This window comes from Erithacus rubecula (genome assembly GCF_903797595.1).
Source record: "Erithacus rubecula genome assembly, chromosome: 6".
NCBI lineage: Eukaryota > Metazoa > Chordata > Aves > Passeriformes > Muscicapidae > Erithacus > Erithacus rubecula.
Window position 1 is genome coordinate 27,162,691 of NC_136688.1, and position 20,056 is coordinate 27,182,746.

Genomic DNA, 20,056 nt, shown 5'->3' on the forward strand with positions numbered 1-20,056 from the left:
GAGTAGGAACAAACAATTTGACTCAAATCAGAAGCAAGCAGTTCATCCAAAGTGAGTAGCAACTGAAAAAACTGCACACAAGTACCTCAGTGTTGTGCAGCACAGAGCTGCAGTTTACCAGGAGTCAGGTTTAAACTACTGTCTCTTGCAAGTAAAAGTTCTTGCCCTGATTTTGCTACCTATGCACTGTGAATTCAATGTTGATCTTCTAAATCAAGTTATTCAAATACAACTTTAAATTAAAGATATCACAAAGAAGAAGGGGTTCAGAAACAGTGCTACAAATTATTGTACCATACTTTCTTGGATCTACAGAATTTAAGTAGATTGATCTGCGACTTGCAAGGATTTTGCCTGATACTGACTGCCAGAAGTTCCCTTTTTATACCTAGTATGTCTCTGTTCATCTGCCTCCTTAAAAACACACTCTTTACTTCTGGGTGCCCCACAGGAGCCATAAAAATGATCCATTACCATGGGTATAAGCACCATCAGCTTCATAGAAACAGAATTATCTCAAATTTTCCAATAGTGGGAAAAGAACCCTTAATTCAAGACAATGTAAGTTTTACAAAGCAAGTAAAATTACTGCTGTGGAATTTGTAAAAATTAAAGTTTTCAAGAATCCTAAAGATATAAAGGGGGAAAAAAATGACAGAACACTACAATCTTCCAAGACTAAATCCAAGAGACTCAATCTTCATTATACACAGCTGGCAATTTCTCTTTACACAGGGTAAAGGACATTTAGCTTTGCCCATTGCATGAGATCTATGCTGCAGAGATACAGGGAGAGCATTTCAGCCAGGGCATGGCATCTTTAGCTCCTCTTTGATGCAACAGTGTGATATTTAAGTGTCTGTTCAAGTCTGACTTCAAAGTGTGTCCATATAATTTTTATACAGCTGTATGGAATGAGACCAGGAATATCCTGTCCCCAGACGCAGTAAAAAGTTTTCCAGTGAAGTCCCAAATACTACATCCTTGTTGTCCAATATAGCACTGGTGCCTTTGAGATAGCTACAGGTGTCAATATCATAGCTCCTTAAAAACTGTGCATATGTAGAAAGTTGTACAGATTAAAACTCATCACTACCATATTGCTATACTCAGTTTTACCATCTCTTCCATCATGACTGGCATTTATTTGATACATGCAAAATGTTGTCACTAGGTAGTCAAGAGGTGGTAAGAATCTCTTGGAGGATACACACCAGTATCATGCATCGTAGAAAGATAATATCCTCTCAAAACCTGGAAAAAGTAGCTACATTTCAAAGAGGACAGCTAAATGTAATTTCCTTGAGGAAACCTTATAGTGTCTTTCTGCCTTATATACAACTTACATTGCATACTTAGCAAGATAAAAAGCTAAGTTAGGAAAAATGTTTTCTTCTGTGTAGCAGCAAAGTTTTAAACTACTGAGTGCTGAACTTCATACTGAGAGCAGACATAAGGTAAACTGCTTAACGAGCAGCAAACTCAGCAGGTAAGAATAATTTCTGCCTACCTGCAGAAAGGACCACAGCCACAGGATGAGAAAGGGAAGAGTGTTCTAAAAGCTTTACTGATATTTGTATGTTTAACCACCAGCAGCTGAAGCAGGCAGTGGAAACTATGTCATCAAGTTAAATCCTTTCCACCTAATCACACACAGGATAATCTGGTGCTTTCCCCCCTTTCTTATTAGGTTAAAAGATGCTCTTCTGGAAAAACCTGCCTACATGCTGTACCAAAAATAGATGAAAAGCATTCAGAACAACAGCTTACTCTGACCTTTAAATCCTCTTGTTTTAATCTTTCTACAGCATCAATCACTGTCCGAATCAGCATGCTGCAATTCACAAAATACACTCTCAAACTCCTGAAAAAAATTGTCATGATATCAGGCAAGAGGACGTTTTCCAATATAACCATTTACATTCCCCATTTTTACGACATTGTTGATCTGCAATTGTATGTCTAAACCAATATCACTGAGAATGCTTAAAACTGCATTTTACTCACAGGTGTAACCTACAATGTAACCCTGCTGCCCTAAGAGTGGCCTGGCAACTCTGATAGATTCCTTCCATGAATAATTGTGTTTCCAGGGCCTTTTCTTCATGTAGATGCAACAGCAAGGTAGACAGAGTGTACACCGTTACTGGCATATCCCCATTTCTTACCTGAAGTTTGCACATACATCCACAGTGATGTGGACTTCAAATGGCAAAATCTATCTCTAAAATCAACTGAGGTAAGCAGTCAAAGAAATACCTTCCAAACTGATCTATTCCAAATGAAAATACAGTTGTATTGATGAACTAATGCAGACACAGCGTCAGTAACTCTTCCCTCTATCACTGAAAGAATACTTCAGAGACATCAAGATCTTACAAAAAAAATACGTCTCAGTAAAAAACCAAAAAGCTTCAAAGACCACACAGGGCTTTTTGCTCATAAAAGGAGCCTAAATTGGGAGATAAGTTGTCTAGCCAATGCAGTGAATTTTTGTTAACTGCAGATGTAACATCCATAGAGAAAAGAGAGATGGAATTTCAAGTCATGGGCTTTCACAAGTTTTAGTTAGAACAGATTTCCTCTTTAAATGATAGTAAACACCAGTCATGTATCTATTATATAACAAAGAGACATCTAAAGAAGATCTTATTTGGCTCTATTTTGATCAGAATAATTTAAAACCAAATACTGTTAATCTTTCAATTAAGAATTGTTAGTAAATTGATCTTTGTATGTCCAGGTATAGACAGTTTAAAGAAAGGGAAATGAATGTTGAATGAATGAGAGCAATGCCTGAGAGATCATGACAAGCTGATAGAATGCAAGGAAGGAGTGGTGACTGACAACATTTGAAACATCATCCTGCATATTTTGCACAGAGTTGCAGAAAAAAGCTCTCTGCCTCAAATTAGTATTCTAGACCTGCTCTTCCAGCAACAGTGACTTTGAGCCACTGATCTAACTTACCTAGCCACATCAATCTTTACATGGACATATAGGCACACTGCCACAAAATCAAGACACTGCCTTTAGCTTGTCAACTTCCCAGCAAAACTTACATGGCCTTCCATGCCTTCCTGAGGACTCCAGTCTTTCCAGCTGTTTCTTCCAGCTTTTAGCCGTATCACCTCATCTGGCCACTGCAGCTCTTTCCTTTTTGACACGTTGATCCCTTCCAGTACTTGACTGGGATCCATTAACTATAAGTAGGAATTGAGTTTTGACTGTTAGTTCAGCCAAAATTTCAAAGAAACAGATAAACTGTAACCTTCTGCATAATTCCAGATAACTAACTTTAATCCACTGAAACTGATTTTTGATCAATTTCAAGGTTGGAAACTTGAGCTCCAGGCTCTCCAAGCTCAAACAGCATTGAATTTGGAAATTATTCTGTGGTTTCAGATACAGCTGACAATATGCCAGTTTACTGAAGCAACAGCTCTGGCTCCCTTTCCCACTTCTTTACGTTATACTAGCTCAAGGCAGGGTTGGGGAGCTGGCACAACAGAAGCATTGGCAGCACACAGTCTAGTAGCAGGGAAAAGTTAAGTAATGATGAGCTGTTATAATAGGTTCATTACTTCTTAGAGAATACCTTAGAAACGTGGGGAATTCATTGTTAGGCAGAAGTATTTATCTACTAGCATGGTTAGTTGAGACCCACCCTGTGTTTTGAAGTAAACTGGCCTTTCCACAGGGCAAGCAGGAGAAAACTCCTGAAAAATTCTTCCTAATTAAGGACAGAGAGAACTCCATAAAGTCCATTATCCAAGGGCACATATCCACTTTATCCTCCTCACACAGAGGATCTAATAAGCAGCTTCATAAAAGGACCCTTACCTGCAAACAAAAGCTACTAAGCACAGACCTGAAAAATTAATTTAACTTTGCCCACTATAATGTAATTTACCAAGGACTACTCTAAACTAAGGTGGTATCAGCAATGAATCATGTTTATTATTATCTACCCTTCTAAATACACTTCTTGAGGTTTCCCACAAATATAACACCAATGACATGAATGTGGGGCTAATAAGAGCTAAGAAAGCAGGAATACACTTTGCTAGATTTTCACAAAACAAGTAAGGCTGCCATGATTAACTTAATCAGTAGTGAAATGTTTGCTGCTTAGTAAACCGTGAAGTGGATATAACCAAAGAATAAATACATATGAAAGTGAAAGCAATTATTTTTATACTTTTGTGGAAAATCTACTTGGCTTCAAAGAAAATGCTTTCTACCCTGCAAATAAACCTGTTTAGGTTTACCTGCTGTAATGTATAAAAAGTAAACTAAATATGAAGTGGAACTGAGTTCCACTGACATTCTCAGAGCTGCACTACAGCAAAACATAAAAGGAACATGCAGGAAGGCTGCTTGTCCAGAAAACCTTTTCTTTACATCAATTCTCTAAACATAACTGCACAGAAACCATATACCAGATATTCCAGAATGCATATTTGTAAGCAATTTCAACAACATACAAAGGAACAACTAATAAAAGGACGTGGAAACATAAGTTAACTTGTTCTTCTAGACTATTCACCTGGATTCTGTAAATAACGTCATCCTTTTTGGCTTGCATTTGATTTGCAGGGCTTGCACTGCCACCTGACTGAGTTTCAGCTGCATTACTCCCTCCTTCTGTCCCTAGAAAGCCCACAAGGGCATGCTGTTTACAGGCTGGGATGCTTTGGCTGGAGCTGCTAGAAGAGGGCAGTCCATGCTGCACGCTGACCCCAGTCTGGCCAGTAGGTTCCATTTGGTTCACCATGGACAGGCGGGACTGGATGGATGAAGGGAGGTTGCGAAGGGAAATCTGACTGGTGGAAGAGCGCCGGCAAGGCACAAAGCCTGTTGTGGATGTGCGGAGAGATGAGTGACGGCTGCCATAGCAGTAGGATGAATGGCTAGCTACTGAGGCACGGGCAGGGGAATGTCTGACAAGGCTGGACTGCACAGAGTGAGAGCTGTGACTGGTGCCTAAAAGTAAAAGATACAGAATCAGGAAAGTTTGATAAAGCCTCCCACACACATTAGATTGCTAACACACAAATGTTCTAGCGCACAGATACACAAAACTGACCGGTCTAACTAACATCATCCAAAGCAGATGTCTTGCAAAAGATCTCTGCTGCATCTCACACAGCAGAGCATTTCAGTATAATCCAGTCATCTTATCTCAGAATTTCATATTCTGTTCAATTCACAATCCCTATCAGACAAGTACCTTGAAAAATGCTTAAGTCTTCCACTTGCTGCTTTAACAGAAACTTACTTAATATTAGCCCTTCAGTTGACCATACTTAAGGCAGTAAGAGGTACAGATGCCCATGGTCAAAATACTGACTGTTTTTTCTTAATATGCTTCATTACACATTCAAAGTTTGGATCAGAAAATTTGTTAGCACAAAAGCTTTTTTAAAACAAGTTCAAATAGAATACACTTAAAGTCAAAAACAGAAATTGCAGCTCATGAGCATTAGTGTAACTGCTTTTCCTGTACAAAGTATTTGCAGATAGCTCTCCTCATCTGATAGATCTAATCATGTTCATTCAGCTACATACATCTATATTTTCTTTGTGAGTAAAGACAATGTTTGAAAGACTTTTTCTCAGCTTTAGTATTTGTCATCTCCTTAAATACAGATCACTATGGACAAGTGGATAGATTTAGCTAGAATACTGTGCAAATAAGAGAGCTTGTTTCACTGTATAAATAAGAAATATAATAATTCCCCAAAAATTATGAGTTCAGCATTTGAAAACAACAAACTAAAAGATCCAGTCTATAGAAACCTTTTAGAAAAAGTTATTTAATCTATTTTGTCAGTACAACTATACCCCTATTTATCATATCTGTTTGGGAACCTTGTATTGCACAAAATAGTACTGTAGTTTGAGATTAATCCAGCAGCTCTTAACACAACATAAAATTACAGCACTTTTGTTTGCTTTTTCTTTTAATTTAAGCCACAGAGCTGAAAGGACTGTTCTGGCTATAGGACTAAACTTGTATGAAGTGTTTCTATGTTTCAACTTTACCCAGAGTGGAGGGATGAGTTGGTGGATGAGCTGCAGGAAAAGTGGTGGGATGAGCTGCAACAGGAGGGTGCTGTACTGTTCCAGGTCCCTGCCCTGTAGTTGCAGTCCCTCCTCCTTGTGACATGCTGCTCTGTGACTCATTGATAGTTGCATTGTTACTTGTGCAAGAAGCTCCACCTCCAGCATCTGAATCTTCAATATTTCCACCACTATTGCAGCCAGCTCCACATCCTTTCCTTAGTCTGGAAACATAATGCAAGTGATACATTAAGGTACATCTCCTGATCATTAGGATTCTAAGAAATGTTTCATGACAGAACTTACTAAAAATCAGTTAACACTTAACTTTATTTTCTCAGAATATGCTTTGCATATATAAACATTGCTTTCTAAGAGATTGCAATTTTCTTCAGGACAGCTATTCAATAACAGGTTATTTATGACAAGTCAAATGATCATATAAATTAGCTTTTTTTAAATTATGCCACCTCTGAAGTACAAAGAAGTGGTAAAATTCCAACTCAAATGCTCACAGAACATCCTGATTGTTTTGGAACAGTCAGTAAAACTTACACTACTTAACACAATAGTCGTGTAACTGTTAAACAGAAAAAAAATCTTTGTATGCACCGACTAGCAAGAAAAGAATGCTTGCTGGATTTTTAATGTATTTGGTTTCTGTTATCTTCAGTAGTGCACTCACAATTGCTTAAAGCACATACTGAACATTCAAACAGTAGGTTAGCCACCATTTTCCAGTACACATAACCACAGTTTTTTTCATCACATTGTTTGTACTAACATACTTCAAATGGACACAAAAACTACAGCACATATCCTCGTCCCTTCAGTTTCTACTTTTAATTTTTCTTTTCTGTCACACTCAAGTACACCGAGCACTCTTTTCCAATATTCTTTTTTCTCCCAGGACACAGAATCCTGAAGCATAAACCTTGGATTCAAATACTGTTGTGTGTCATGCTTACACCTATCACTCCATCAAGCTGGACAAGCTGATGGCACTAAGAGACAAACACCACAGACTGCGGTAAATGTCGTTTTTTTGGCACTCTGGTTGAAGCAGCATGTTCTGTTCTGATATGTCTAAGATAAATATAACCATCAGAACAGCTACAGCACTGTTCAGACCATGGCACCAGCTCCTGGAACTACTAAGAACTGGGATGCACATTTCAAAATGCCACACAGTTGCCGCTGCTGCTTTTGGAGTGCAGTAAAAGTTCTCATGGCCTACAAAACATAGACAGCAGGAGTTTGTACTGGATTACCCAGGGGTCACATGGAATTATATCATTCCAGTTACTTATTCTGGCACTAGCATCCAGTATTATATAACATATAAGCACTTGTGAGATTTTGAACAACGGCTAAAGCTTGCATAACTATGTATGAGCATGCCCTAAAACATTAATATAGGCACTTTCATGCTAAATATTTGCCTGACAGGAACCCTACCAAACAGTCCTGATTCTATAAAGACAGTATTACAGACTGCAAAAGCCATCATACTGAACAGCACAGTACAGAAGTTGCATTGTCTCACATTATCAGACCTAACATTAGATCTGAAGTTGCAGTTCCTGCATCTAGACTTGGTACTCTTTCCTTTGAGCTCTCATTTACATAGTTTGTGATGTATTACTCAGCCCTGGAGATTAATCCTGTACCAAAGCAGTTGCCATATGTTACTGGTGCCTAAAATAAAAGTCAAAATATATTTTTTTTCACGTGATTGAATATTATAAATTATACAGTGTTGGGTCTGTGCAAGAATAGTTAATGGCATATGAGAGCATGATCACTAATGAGAAGCCCTTTCCTCAGCTCACCTGTGCCATGTAGACACTATGAAGTTTCTGATGTTTCCTAAGCTGATGGCTCCCCCAAGAATGTCCTTTAGCTGTTCATGACTATCTGAATAGGAAGTAGTCAAAGGTGAGACATAGATTGGGTATCCAATTGGCTGGTCACAAGAGGAGTTGATCATGTTCCTCAGAGCTTGTTTAGCATTTTGGATACTTCCTCTTTCTGGATTACGATTACGCAGGAAGACAAGCTCCTGCTGTTGTCCTGCCCACAGGCCACGTACACACTCCTTATTGACCTGCAAAAGCCAAGAAGAGAGCCTGTGTCAGAAAGTGAAGCAGTGAGAGCATGTAGTGACTGCTGCGTTATGCAAAGCTTTTGTGAGCACGTGCAGTATTCCATTGCAGAACTGCCAGCATTCATATGCAGCTCTTCTACAGGCTGCACTTAGGAACACAGGCAGCAACAGTGAGGATAAACAAATCTAAGAATGGGATGAGGAAACATTTAAGTGAGAAGGAACTGATTTTCTGATACAATGCTTGCACTGTACGAGAAGAACCAGCCCTATTAATAACAAAACAGTGAAGATTTCAGTTGAGGCAGCAGTTCAATGTAGTTATTAAAATACAGTGTAACTTGCTGCCACACTATAAAATGTACATAAAGCTTACCTTAATGACCCTGAAGCTGAGATAGCGCTTATTGAGCATAATGATTTTATATTCATTGGTGCCATCATCCATCACGTGGCGCAGGGCGAGAAGGGACGGAGAATTGGAAAGAACTGCGCTCCGCCAAGCTGGGTCCCCTTCGTGTGCTATAACCAGATTTTCCTCATGAGTTGTTATAGCTTCATAAAGGACAGAAGGATCATCATATTCATCTGGAGAAGTGAAGTGATCCTGTTTGCAATAATACATGTTCAATAAGGTATGTTAATATATCACATGTAACTACATATAAAAATAGAACATTTCACACCTCAAACTTTTGAAATGATCAGTGCATTACACAAAGTTAGTCATCAAAAGTATCAAATACATACTTTAGAACACTGTTAAAGATCACTTATAACAGATTGATTCTGTTTGCTTCTTTTGTTAACTTAATACCAAAACCATTGGAAGGACCTGCCTATCACTGATTAAAGCAAATTTCTAGGTGAATTTTACACTAGATTTATATCTATTTATACCGTTGGCAGAAGCTTTTTAGTTTTAGCTTCTCCAATTTATAAACCTCCAACTGTAAAACACTTAAGTAAAGCAGTGATTATTCACTGAGATTGTACTATATGAAAATAGCAGTAAATATTTACTATTAAGAAGTCCACATTTGATGACAAAGTTTTTTAGCATGAGACAACTTACATTACTACCAGTCAAATAGAAACACAAAAATTGCAAGTTCAATTCGGTATTGGGTAACATTATTTTCTGGTTTAAAAACGATTGTGGTTAATAGCTAAATTTCCACACTGACTGAAGCCTAGGTATGTTCATGCACTGCAAGTGAGTAAGACGATCTTCCAGAGAGTAACAGAATAATGTTCAGAACTTTTATTTTTCATTATTAGTGTGATCTGTTTTTTTCTTACTTTTCATTGTCTGACTTCCATCAAACCCATTTGACACAGTAACAGAGTTGTTTAAGTGGTACTTCTGCTGTTTTCAGCAATGATTTGGTAATTATTCTGCTTTGCTATATGTACACCTAACACGCACATTGTCCTAAATTCAGAGTTTGTACTACATGAACAATTTAATTCAATCACTGCTAGTTTTGGGAGAGTCCAGACTGCAATGAAGGCACAAAAAGAAACTTTAATAATAATTTTTAAACTGCAAGTAAGATTTGTTTACTTATGATTTTAAGGCAATCTATTCCTCCTGAGTACCAACACTTCTCCCACCCTTACAGAGTGCTTATCATTAAGTACATGTTTTCTTGTACTTGTTGAGTTAATACATGCACTGGACCGAATTTGAGATTGTTCATCTTCACCCACACTTCACTACAAAGACAAACTAATTTCAGCTTATGGAATAGCAACCTTCTCATTCTCACCTGAAACCTGTGATTACAACACTTCAAAGTAAAAAGAACAAGAAAGACAACTCCCACTGGAGGAGAGGACTATGCAGCTTTGAATGCATAGCCTTTTAAACCAATTACATATGTGTAGGGAAGAAAGAAAGAAGGAAAATATCAGAGACACTGTTCATAAGGGAAATCTCTAGATAGGTATGAAACAGGGCTTGACATGCTCTCTGATCTACAGTTAATGTAATTTTCAAGCTCTGAGCATAAACAGCATACTCTTTTCCTCTGTATCACCTCTCACAAAAGCTGAAATAAATCAAAGGACAAGACATGATACTCCCTCATTTTCATTTGTCAATTTCTATCACAATCTTTTTATTCTCATGCTCTTTTTCCCAGCCACTAATTTTTAAAAGAACAAATGCACAGAAATAAAAAACTGGACACATCTTTCTATGTAATCTCTCACTTGATGCAGCTTCAGTGACATCCGAATTCCAGGAACCACAACTTTCCTCAGTAATTCCATGTCAGCAAAGATCCATTCATCTCTAATTGAAGATATACGGAAGTCACCCTTAAACAGGGCATGCAGGCCATACAAGAAGGATTCCAGGTTACTGTTCAGGGGGAAAAAACATGAAAGCAATCCAAATATTAACAGAAGCACAAACATTCCCACAGTTATCATAACTGAAAAGAAACTACTGAGCTTCACAGAAAGGCACACAATTCTACTCTACCAAGGTAAGCTACAGGATAAGAGGGAAAAGACGTGCGTAAAAAAATTTGGTACATCAGATGTCTATCTGCACTGAACAGGTAATGAACAAACTGCACATATAACTGACTATTTACATGTACTAAAGCAAATAAATATCATGAGGAGTGCCTCATTTAGTTCTGAAGATTTTTAAAGGCAAAACTTTTCAGGGTATATAACACAACCGAGCAGTTAAAGAGAATATGCAACTTCAGTTGTCCATGCTTTAGAAAAATAATTATCTTGTCAACTTTTCATGCTTAAAAGGCACTATTTTCAATTACTAAGCTAATTTAAGAGTGAGAAAGCAAATATGCTCTGATGAATCTTACAACTCCAAATATATACAACCTTCAACAGACAATTGGCTGGTATTTAGAATAATTAATCAACAGTTGCCCTGAAACTGAAGTAGAACAGGTTTTATAGTCAGCATCCAGCTGATCAATAGCTTCCCCATCCAATTATGCTTCTTTTTAAGCCATCACATTTTAATTTCCTGACCCTTATGGTTGTATGTTACATTTGCTTTCTAAAACTGAGGCTGTCAATCTGCAAGAGAATTGTCATATGACAACAGAATTGAGTTGAAGATTTGTACAAAACACAACTGCTTGCCACGGAGCCAGCTAAACCACAATGATCTCATCTAACATGCACCAAGACATATCAGTTCTTTATTTTAACAAACTTTCCTCTTTTTCCTGCTACTTCCATATAGGACATCTAATTGGTGCAGGAAATAGAGCTTACTTTTAGAAATCAATCAGTTCTAAATTAGTTACAACTTATCCATACCAGAACTCCCATCTTGAATTAGGTTCAATTAAACTATATGCTTAGCTGCAAGTTCTCCCACATTTGCTTTTCTTCAGTTGCATTTCACTGGCTCTTGTAATAAAGACAAGGTACATAGCAAATCGGCCCAGTTTAATGAAAGACGACATGAATTATCTATTTCTTCTATGAAAAGATACTTATCTAAACCCCAATCTAAGAACTCCAAGGGATTTTGAGGATAGGAAGCTTACAGCAGTAACATTTTATTACCTAGACATATGATGTGAAGCTGTTCCCAATGCTCTCCGTCCCAGAACACACAGTCCATAACACAATGTCACTAGGGGTGAGTCTTTACTTGAATCCAGTGGCTTGCAATAACAAAAGAAAAAAATAAGTTAGATGAATGGAATAAAGAAATGGCCAGTGAAAAAAGATTCTGCAGAAGGACTGTCAAACATGGCAGTTCTCAAGTCTGTGTACGTACGTACCACAGCAGTCACTCAAAAAACCAATTCTGATTCAAAGTCTGAGCAAGAGTTTTGCAAGTACCTAAGAATACTTGTAAAGGTAAACACACCTATATTATTAGAAATAAGATAAACTGCAAGCTAAACAGATGGATGCTACATTCCCCATAATGTATCTTGCAGTCTCACTGCTGATTAACAAAATTATGGGGTTTAGACAAAGATATTTTCAGTGAATGCAGTGGCTTATGACTGGTTAGGAGTATTTAAGCCTGATTTATCTGACAACTTCCCTAGACTACAGCTTTAGTCAAGTGGATAGGGAAACTTGCCCTCAGTTCAAAGCCAGTACTATAGCCAGAGTGTATAATGTCCCAGCAAATGGCATCACATTCAATTAAGAGATTAAATCTGATTTTTCAGTACATATTTCATGTTCATTTCCTAGAGGGAAATAATTTTCTTTGGCTATTGTTTGTCCTTTGACCACAGCACATTAAATTTTACCCCCATTAAAACAGGCTTCAACTTTTACCTCTAAACCGAAACTGAACCCTTAAGTCTTGGATCCCTCATTAAACATGTACATTCCAATTATATACCCATCCCTTTAATCTCAATCAATTTCTGCTTATTCTCAAAGGCAAAGCTAATTTGACACAGTTATTTTACAAAGTAAAATACAGTAAAAAGTCAAGGCATTCCTCTACAAACATACAAACTCCTATTTAAAAGGTGAAACGATTGTGGAAAAAAGAAAAGGTTGAATGTAGGATGATTGTTTTCATAAGCCAACAATTGCAGTGGACCAAAGGAATGGTATCATGTGATCACTGAGAAAGCTGGAAGCAGGTATCTTGGATTTTAGGGACTTTTGTTTTGGTCTTTTTTTGTTTAATTAGGAATGATTTGTGAACACTGATATCTACGTTTAAAACATCAATTCTGCAGACATACCCATCTTCTGCATATAGATGAATGTCTAAGATTCAACTACGATTGATTTGAGCTGGCAAATAAAATTCATTAATTAACTGGTTAAACCATACATTACTTACAGAACCTATTAAATTCCCATCTCAAAACTGGAAGATTAAAACAGTTTCAATCAAAATACTTTGATTACACACACTTAATTTAAAAATCAGCATTAAACCCATCTGTAAGTCAAACCAACAGGAAAATGTGACACCATCCTAGAACAGCAAATGGCTTTCCTCACATACTTACCTTTTCTCTTCGAGAGCAGCAATATTCTATCCAGTTCAAATATATCATACAGAAGCTCTCCCGTGAGATCCCTGCCAGACGGTGGTCATAATCCTCATCAATGTTGGGATTAAATGTTGGGTCTACATCCACATAATTGCGGTCTGTGCACAGCCGCAGTCCTTCCTGCATTGTCTCGTTAGCTAACCACTCCTCTAGCTTGGGGGATGTTGTGACATAATAGATAATTCCCTGAAATGGCAGCAGTTAAAAATATGAGTCAATATTGCAATTTAAAAAACCCACTAAGCAATCTCAATTGTTTCAAATTATTTCCATTATGTTTGTGAAAATGAACAAAACTGATACACAGTACATTTATATCACTCACAGGTACAACAAATTTCCACAGAAAATACAATACAGGTGGTGTATAGGAGTATTTTTCAAAGGCTGTCAGAATTTCTGAAGCCTAGACTGAAGGAATAAGGAAAGTAAAAAAGGATTGAATAAGATCCTCACTGTAATTTTTGCAGAAAACAAATACATAAAAATTTTTATTTAGTTAACATGGAGGCTTAGGTACCAAATTTTTTAAAAATTCTAAATTTAAAAAAAGCTAAAACACACAACAGCATAAGACCCCTGTGCTAGTGAACACAACCTGAGTGCATGTGTGAATAAGTATCTTGGAAGTACTTTAACCTGAAAATTTTCAGCTCTCAGAAAGAGAGTAGCTTATGAAAGATCTCAGTTATTACACTGAGGTATTGAGATGTACATTAGTACATCTGAGCCCCACAGTCATCTTAAAACTGGAGGAGAGGGCTTGTTTCTTCTTTAAGAACCAAAGATGGGTTTGAACAACTTATGAAGACCAAAGCAGCTTGGCTTTGTCTTAAGAAAGAAACTAACCAACTTTTCATTTACAACAGAGCTATTGTATTTGGGTAACAGTTTTAAAGTTTCTATTCCAACTTCAGCTGGAAGTGTCCTCTCTCTGATCTGGAGTACAGGGCCATTGTCCTGCTCAAGCACCAGAGTACTGAGTCACCATCAGCACAACAAACTCTGTCCCTCTTTGCAGAAGGTGTTCATATACCTGTAATCATCACCTCACCCTATGAGCCTCATGTGACAGACATTGTGAGTTCAAGACATTGAGCAGTTCCCAGGTGTAGCCCAGCCAGCCTCCCCCCAGAGGCTGAACCACACCTTCACATAGTAAGTGGTGAGAATTTTCCGGAGATCAAAGACTTGAAGCATGGAAGCTGCACTGTTGTCAGTGATGCTGTAACCCTCCAGAACATACTTTGTTACAAGCACTTCCCAAGCCAGCCAACGCTGCCCAAAGGCAGCATTAAAGGAAAGCATGTGAGGGAGGTGGCCTGGTTCACAGCAACAGAAACCTTCATCTTCCTCTACACCTTCAGTGATGGCCTCTACTTCTCGCTGCTGACAGTAAGTTCCTTAGGATGAAACAAAGCAAAGAAGAAAAAATTGAAAGCTTTATATGATAGCTTTAATGTGAACTTGTGTTTAGAAGACTTTAAAATTCAACCTATTTCCAATTAAATTCATTTAACACTAAGTGAACTATTTGCCAACAAACACCAAAGATTTAGATAGCTTTATTTATTACTCTAGGATCCCATCTTAGTTAGGTTTCTTTAACAAGGAGCCATGTTGCACTAAAATGGAAAGAGGGCTTAGCATCAAGAGGCCCTGCAGGCCACTTTCAATGCAATTTATTAACAGGACAGAACTAAAATAACTTAAGTGTCCAAAGCACTAGCCTACTTTTTAGTGCAGCTAAAGACACCTAAGACACTCACCTCTGAATTCAAGCCCCCTCAGCTGGAAGGTGACCAAGCCATTTCCTATCTCTATAAGGTGTACTAGTGCATTGAGGTAGTCAGAGGCTAGGATGAAGCAGTCCCCAGTACTGTAGTTTCCCCAGCGACCCAACAACAAGTCTCCACATAAGCTGTGCTGAAGGGAACGAGTTAAATGCTCATAGAAGATAGAATTCAGGTTGTTATCATCTGAACCTGCAGGAAGATTGGGTTTAGGTTATCTGAAACTGCAGAAAAAGATCAACCCTGAATGCCAATTATTACTTCACATTGAATCCTATCTCTTTCTTAACCACAATGCTGTTTCACACTCTACCCCCTACTTCCCCTTTTTTACAGAGCAACTACTCCAAATTAATGCCAAGGGACATTTGTATTTTGAATCAAATTTTTTCTTGGTCACTCCTCGATTTTCTAAATTATTCCTTCAGTTCCACTCATGCATCTCCCATCAACCTACTCAAGATAATAAAGTGCAAAAGCAAATGGGCACAGATATTATCTCAATGATGTCTGTTGTACTGGTCTCATTACCAGGACATTGAGACACCCTCAAATAATTCTTGGCATTTTTTAACTACTCAAGAATAAAAAGCAAAATAGTTTCATGCCTACTACAATTAAAAATAAAAAGGTAAAGCAGGAACACAAACCTAAGAGTGAAATCAAAAAACTTATGGGAGAGTTTAAAGAATAAAGCAAGAGAGATGATGGAAGAAAAACTAACAGTATACAATGTGACAGCTGTTGGGCACGGCTGGACAAGATCAGAGGGCAAACTGATAATGAATCTCATAAAAATCCAATAAAGGGCATTTACAAAGCCATTTGCACTCGGGAAAAAAAAAAAAAAGCCACTATAAGAAAACTCACTCCTCAAAAAACCCAAACAAACAAGAAACCACAAAACAAACAAAAAAAAAACCCCACTAAACACAATACACCAACTCACTTCCCAAATGCCCCCTACCCCTCAAAAAGAACCTCCAAACCAGCTACCAAAACCCAGCTAGGAGAGCTACCTGGGTTCCGATCTAGCTGCGAAGCCAGTCTAGTATTTGAATGATCCACGCGTTTTGTGCTGAAAAGAATAAAATAAAGCATATTTAAGACAAAATATATACCTGCAAGAATGTCTAAGGAAATAAACTACTAATATTCCCAGTAAAATAGTTTTTAAGTTATTTTTAAATATTTTTAGATGCATGTTTGCTGCTCTTCTCATTTGTAAAAGTATTTTTTGTACATGATACCATTATAATGCCTAATAAGGTTTGTCCACAATAAATAGCCATAGAATAATCCTGCACTTTAGATAGAAGTGCATATATTTTCTTAGGTATTATAAAGTTTAGATGTGAGAAAAAGTTAAGACCAATTAAATTAGCACAGCTAACATTTCAGTAGACTTCAGTGAAAGATTAATTTTTAGACAATTCTTTAATTGTCTGAAATTACAACCAAAATGCTTTAATCTAAGGTTTGGAACATTGCATTTAAACTGTTCTATTGTTTGAAGGGAAATAAGAAATACCAGAAATATCCATTCAACTTGCCCTTGCTGTTTATACAGTATTTTATTGCTCTGATACACTATCAGCAATAGGGAGCTTAAGAGAAATAAAACAAAAAGAACTATAATCTGACCTGAAGACTCTTTTACTAGAATCCATCTTGAACAAAAAAAATTATTTACTTTTGAAGGTTTTTGTGTTAAGTTTAGGCAGTTTTGCTGTGAGCAAAACAATAATGAACACAGGTAAAATACATGTATGAACTGCTCCTCAAAACTTTTTTAAACATAAACTCACTTTTTGATGAAAATTGCACTTCACAATACCATAAATTCCAAAAGTAGAGGAGGGCATACTTCTAAGTAAAAATTACTTAAGCAGCTGAAGCAAATGATCCTAGTGTAAAAAATAGCTGCTACAGTATTTCAGAAACAAGTTCAGTGAAAACTTTCAGTGCCTTATACTAGTTTCCTCTGAGGGGGGAAAAAACAGCAGAAATTCACAAGTTAAAGTAAACAAACAAAAAAAAATATCCAAACCACCATATCAGACATATCTAAATTGAAAAAAATAAAAAAACCCAAACAAACAAAACAAAACCAACCAAACTTATTATTTCACCTACTTGTAGTCTCTTTCCCAGAACTTGACAGGCCTGGCATATGAAGTGATGAATATTGCACTTCCCAGAAAAGGATTCAGTGGAGTAGAGAAGAAAGCTGACACAGCTGCTTGGACAAACAACATGGCAGAATCTATAGGATAAGAGAATTAAGGAAAGCAAAGCAACAACTACTTTTTTTAAGCTTCTGTGATAGTGTTCAATGCAGACAGCAATACCAACAAAGAACAAAACAAGATCTCTATGAATTTCTATGTAGCAAAGATGTTTGTAGCATTTCCAGCAATAAAGGGATTCTTTTTGGTTTTAGAAACAGAAACAGATGAAAATCCAGCACTAGACATCGCATTCATTCCCAAAAATTTTGTTGAAAATACTAGCTCAACACTCCATTCACACCAGCCTAGAGAAGTTTAAAATGCAAAACTCAAGGACTAAAACCATGATTTAGTGACTCCTGTAAAAGGGAATGACAAAAGAAAAGCTGTGTGATTTTCAGAATAATTTCTGGTTCATGTTTCTTTTACATCAGGATGCTATTCCTACTGTTACCATACAATACATAGCATTGTAACAAGGTACAAAGTGTGCACAGTTTCTATGTAAATACTCACTAGACAAACCTCTTCCTTCAGTTTTAGCCCAAAACACAGAATCCATTACAATGCAGTACTCAAAAGTTATAAATACACGACTAAAGGAGAAAGTTTGCATTTTCAAAGGATACGTGGCACAGCAAAGGGCTGGGCAAAAGCATGGAAGGCAGACCCCCATGTGATCTGCCAGGGAGCAATGTAGGTATATACAAATCTCAGTTTATAAAAGAGTTCCCAAAGCTACAGGGGAAAAAAAAAAAAGAAAAACAATTCAGTATGTTTGCTAACAATCAACATGTTTTGCATCCTGAGGAATTTACTTGTCATCCTAGAGTTCTTACTGATGTACCACAAGCTTTGAGACTTAGAAAAAGGATGCAATTATAAAAGCAAGTAACATAAGATGCACTTCATCATTCTATGTACAAACTCAGGAGATTTAAAAAGTTACATATGGTTTCTTAAGCCAACATAAATGCTTTGGGAAAGAGAAGTCCTAGCTGCCTTACAGCATATCTATTACAGTACAAAGACTGAGAAACTGCAAGATTACCTATCAGACAGGACTATCCACCTCTTTTCCCCTTTGGATGAACTGAAACACCTCAAAATAGTTGAAAGTTACCTTGCTGAAGAGTATGGACATGAAGAAGAGATCTAGCAGCATGGTCTCAGTAAAACTTTTGTAATCAAAAGTAAAGAAGAGCACTGTGAAAATAACAGTGACATACTGGCACGTTGGGCTACTGAATGATGAACGCAGTAACTTCAAGCCAGCTATTGTGATCATTAAAGCACCCAACCTGTGAAAGGAAGTCACACAAAACAATTATTACCTGTTCTCTGAAAGGGGTTTAAACACCATTTAAGTTGTGCTGTTATGCAATACCAATCCCTTCAAACTATTATTTGTGTTTGTTTCTTGAATTGGGGGGGAAGTTAATAATTTGTTGGTTTTTAAAGACAATTTCAGATTTCTTTTTTTAAAAAGTTTACTATCTAAATATTTTCATCAGTACTCTCAAGCCACTCAATGTTCAAGAATTGGCATTGTTTCTAAGTGTGCCACTAAAAAAATTTTAAAAAAATCAGGAGATGAAATATCCTTGAAATCTGAAGAGAAATCTAGTCTTTAATTTAGGTTATGAATGCGATAATGCAAAAATGCTAGATTAATCATCAAGAGGACGTTAATGAACATTAGATTATCATTTCCTGCCTGACTGTACTGCTCTAATTTCTACTGAGGGAACTGCAATTTTCTTCAGACATAACAACTGACATATTAAAGGGTTATTAGAAAAAGAAGTTGAAGTAATACAATAGCAATATTCCTCCCAAAGGTCTCATAGTGACACTGATGAACCCAAAGCAAGAATTTACTAGACAAATGGATTAAAATTGAGAAAGCCAAAAAAACCACATACCACCCCACAAAATTAATTGAATAACATGCCCCCCAAAATATTTTCTTTTTCACTTGAATATTTATACTCTCTTTTCTTCTAAATTAATAGAACTTCAAATCAAAAAAAGACACTGGTAACTGTTTCCTTGTAGGCAAAAAATGCAAGGCCTAATATTGAGCTATCATTTGCTGAGACAGTTAGATACACTGCTCAAGGGATTATAACTAAGACTCAATTTAAGAAGCAGTGTGCAATTCCATCTAGATATGGATTATATTTATGGGCTAGGAAGTCTGGGGAATTCCTTGACGAGAGAAGAAAGCTACAGAGGGGCAGCACACTGGCACACCAACTCAGGGAACAAGTCTGAAATTCACACCTGGTAAAATACCAGAACATATCAACACTACCTTGAACTTGCCATCTGGATAATCTATTATAGACTCTGAAGGTCAACAAGCAAACTTATCACACTACTAAGTAATTCTGCAATGTGCCATCTTCACAGTACATGCTAGGAGTTGAATGATTTATCTTTGCAGGAGTGTGTAGTTTAACAGTGCAATACTCCCATCAGTTTAGAGTCAGCTTTACACAGGCTTTTAAATAAAGAAAAGCTTTATTTATTCCTTGCCTTACTCTTAAGACAGTACCATTCAGGTGTCCTGTCTTCCCATTGATGCCAAAAGTCACTAATTTTCCAACACAGCAAACATACTCAAGATCACTTTATACTTTTATACTTACTCAGTATCCAGTTTCTTTGGACTAGCAATATTCTTAGCGCTGCTACTGAGCTCATTGAGGACTATCAGTGGATAGATAACATTCTTCTCTACGAAAAGGAGCCAAATGTGAAGTTTCTCAAACCACATAACATGTGCAGCATCTGTCAAGATACATTAAAAAACAGAAA

The 20,056-nt window shown here is 37.1% G+C and overlaps 1 protein-coding gene across 12 annotated transcripts in view; it reads right to left on the minus strand.

Moving 5' to 3' along the window:
• PCNX1 (pecanex 1) overlaps positions 1-20,056 on the minus strand; it is an 87,008-nt gene that overhangs the window by 5,858 nt on the left and 61,094 nt on the right. For 11 of the 12 annotated variants that reach the window (XM_079309813.1, XM_079309814.1, XM_079309809.1 and 8 more), the window contains 15 exons: positions 19,888-20,029; positions 18,357-18,534; positions 17,863-17,971; positions 17,139-17,268; positions 16,022-16,080; positions 14,979-15,194; positions 14,359-14,612; positions 13,165-13,395; positions 11,735-11,835; positions 10,391-10,541; positions 8,550-8,780; positions 7,899-8,173; positions 6,049-6,290; positions 4,550-4,986; positions 3,063-3,203 (listed from right to left, as the gene is read on the minus strand). In XM_079309813.1, the coding sequence (XP_079165939.1) occupies positions 3,063-3,203; positions 4,550-4,986; positions 6,049-6,290; positions 7,899-8,173; positions 8,550-8,780; positions 10,391-10,541; positions 11,735-11,835; positions 13,165-13,395; positions 14,359-14,612; positions 14,979-15,194; positions 16,022-16,080; positions 17,139-17,268; positions 17,863-17,971; positions 18,357-18,534; positions 19,888-20,029 (2,897 nt within the window). The remainder of the gene's footprint in view (positions 1-3,062; positions 3,204-4,549; positions 4,987-6,048; positions 6,291-7,898; positions 8,174-8,549; positions 8,781-10,390; positions 10,542-11,734; positions 11,836-13,164; positions 13,396-14,358; positions 14,613-14,978; positions 15,195-16,021; positions 16,081-17,138; positions 17,269-17,862; positions 17,972-18,356; positions 18,535-19,887; positions 20,030-20,056) is intronic. The other variant, XM_079309815.1, reaches the window with a different exon arrangement.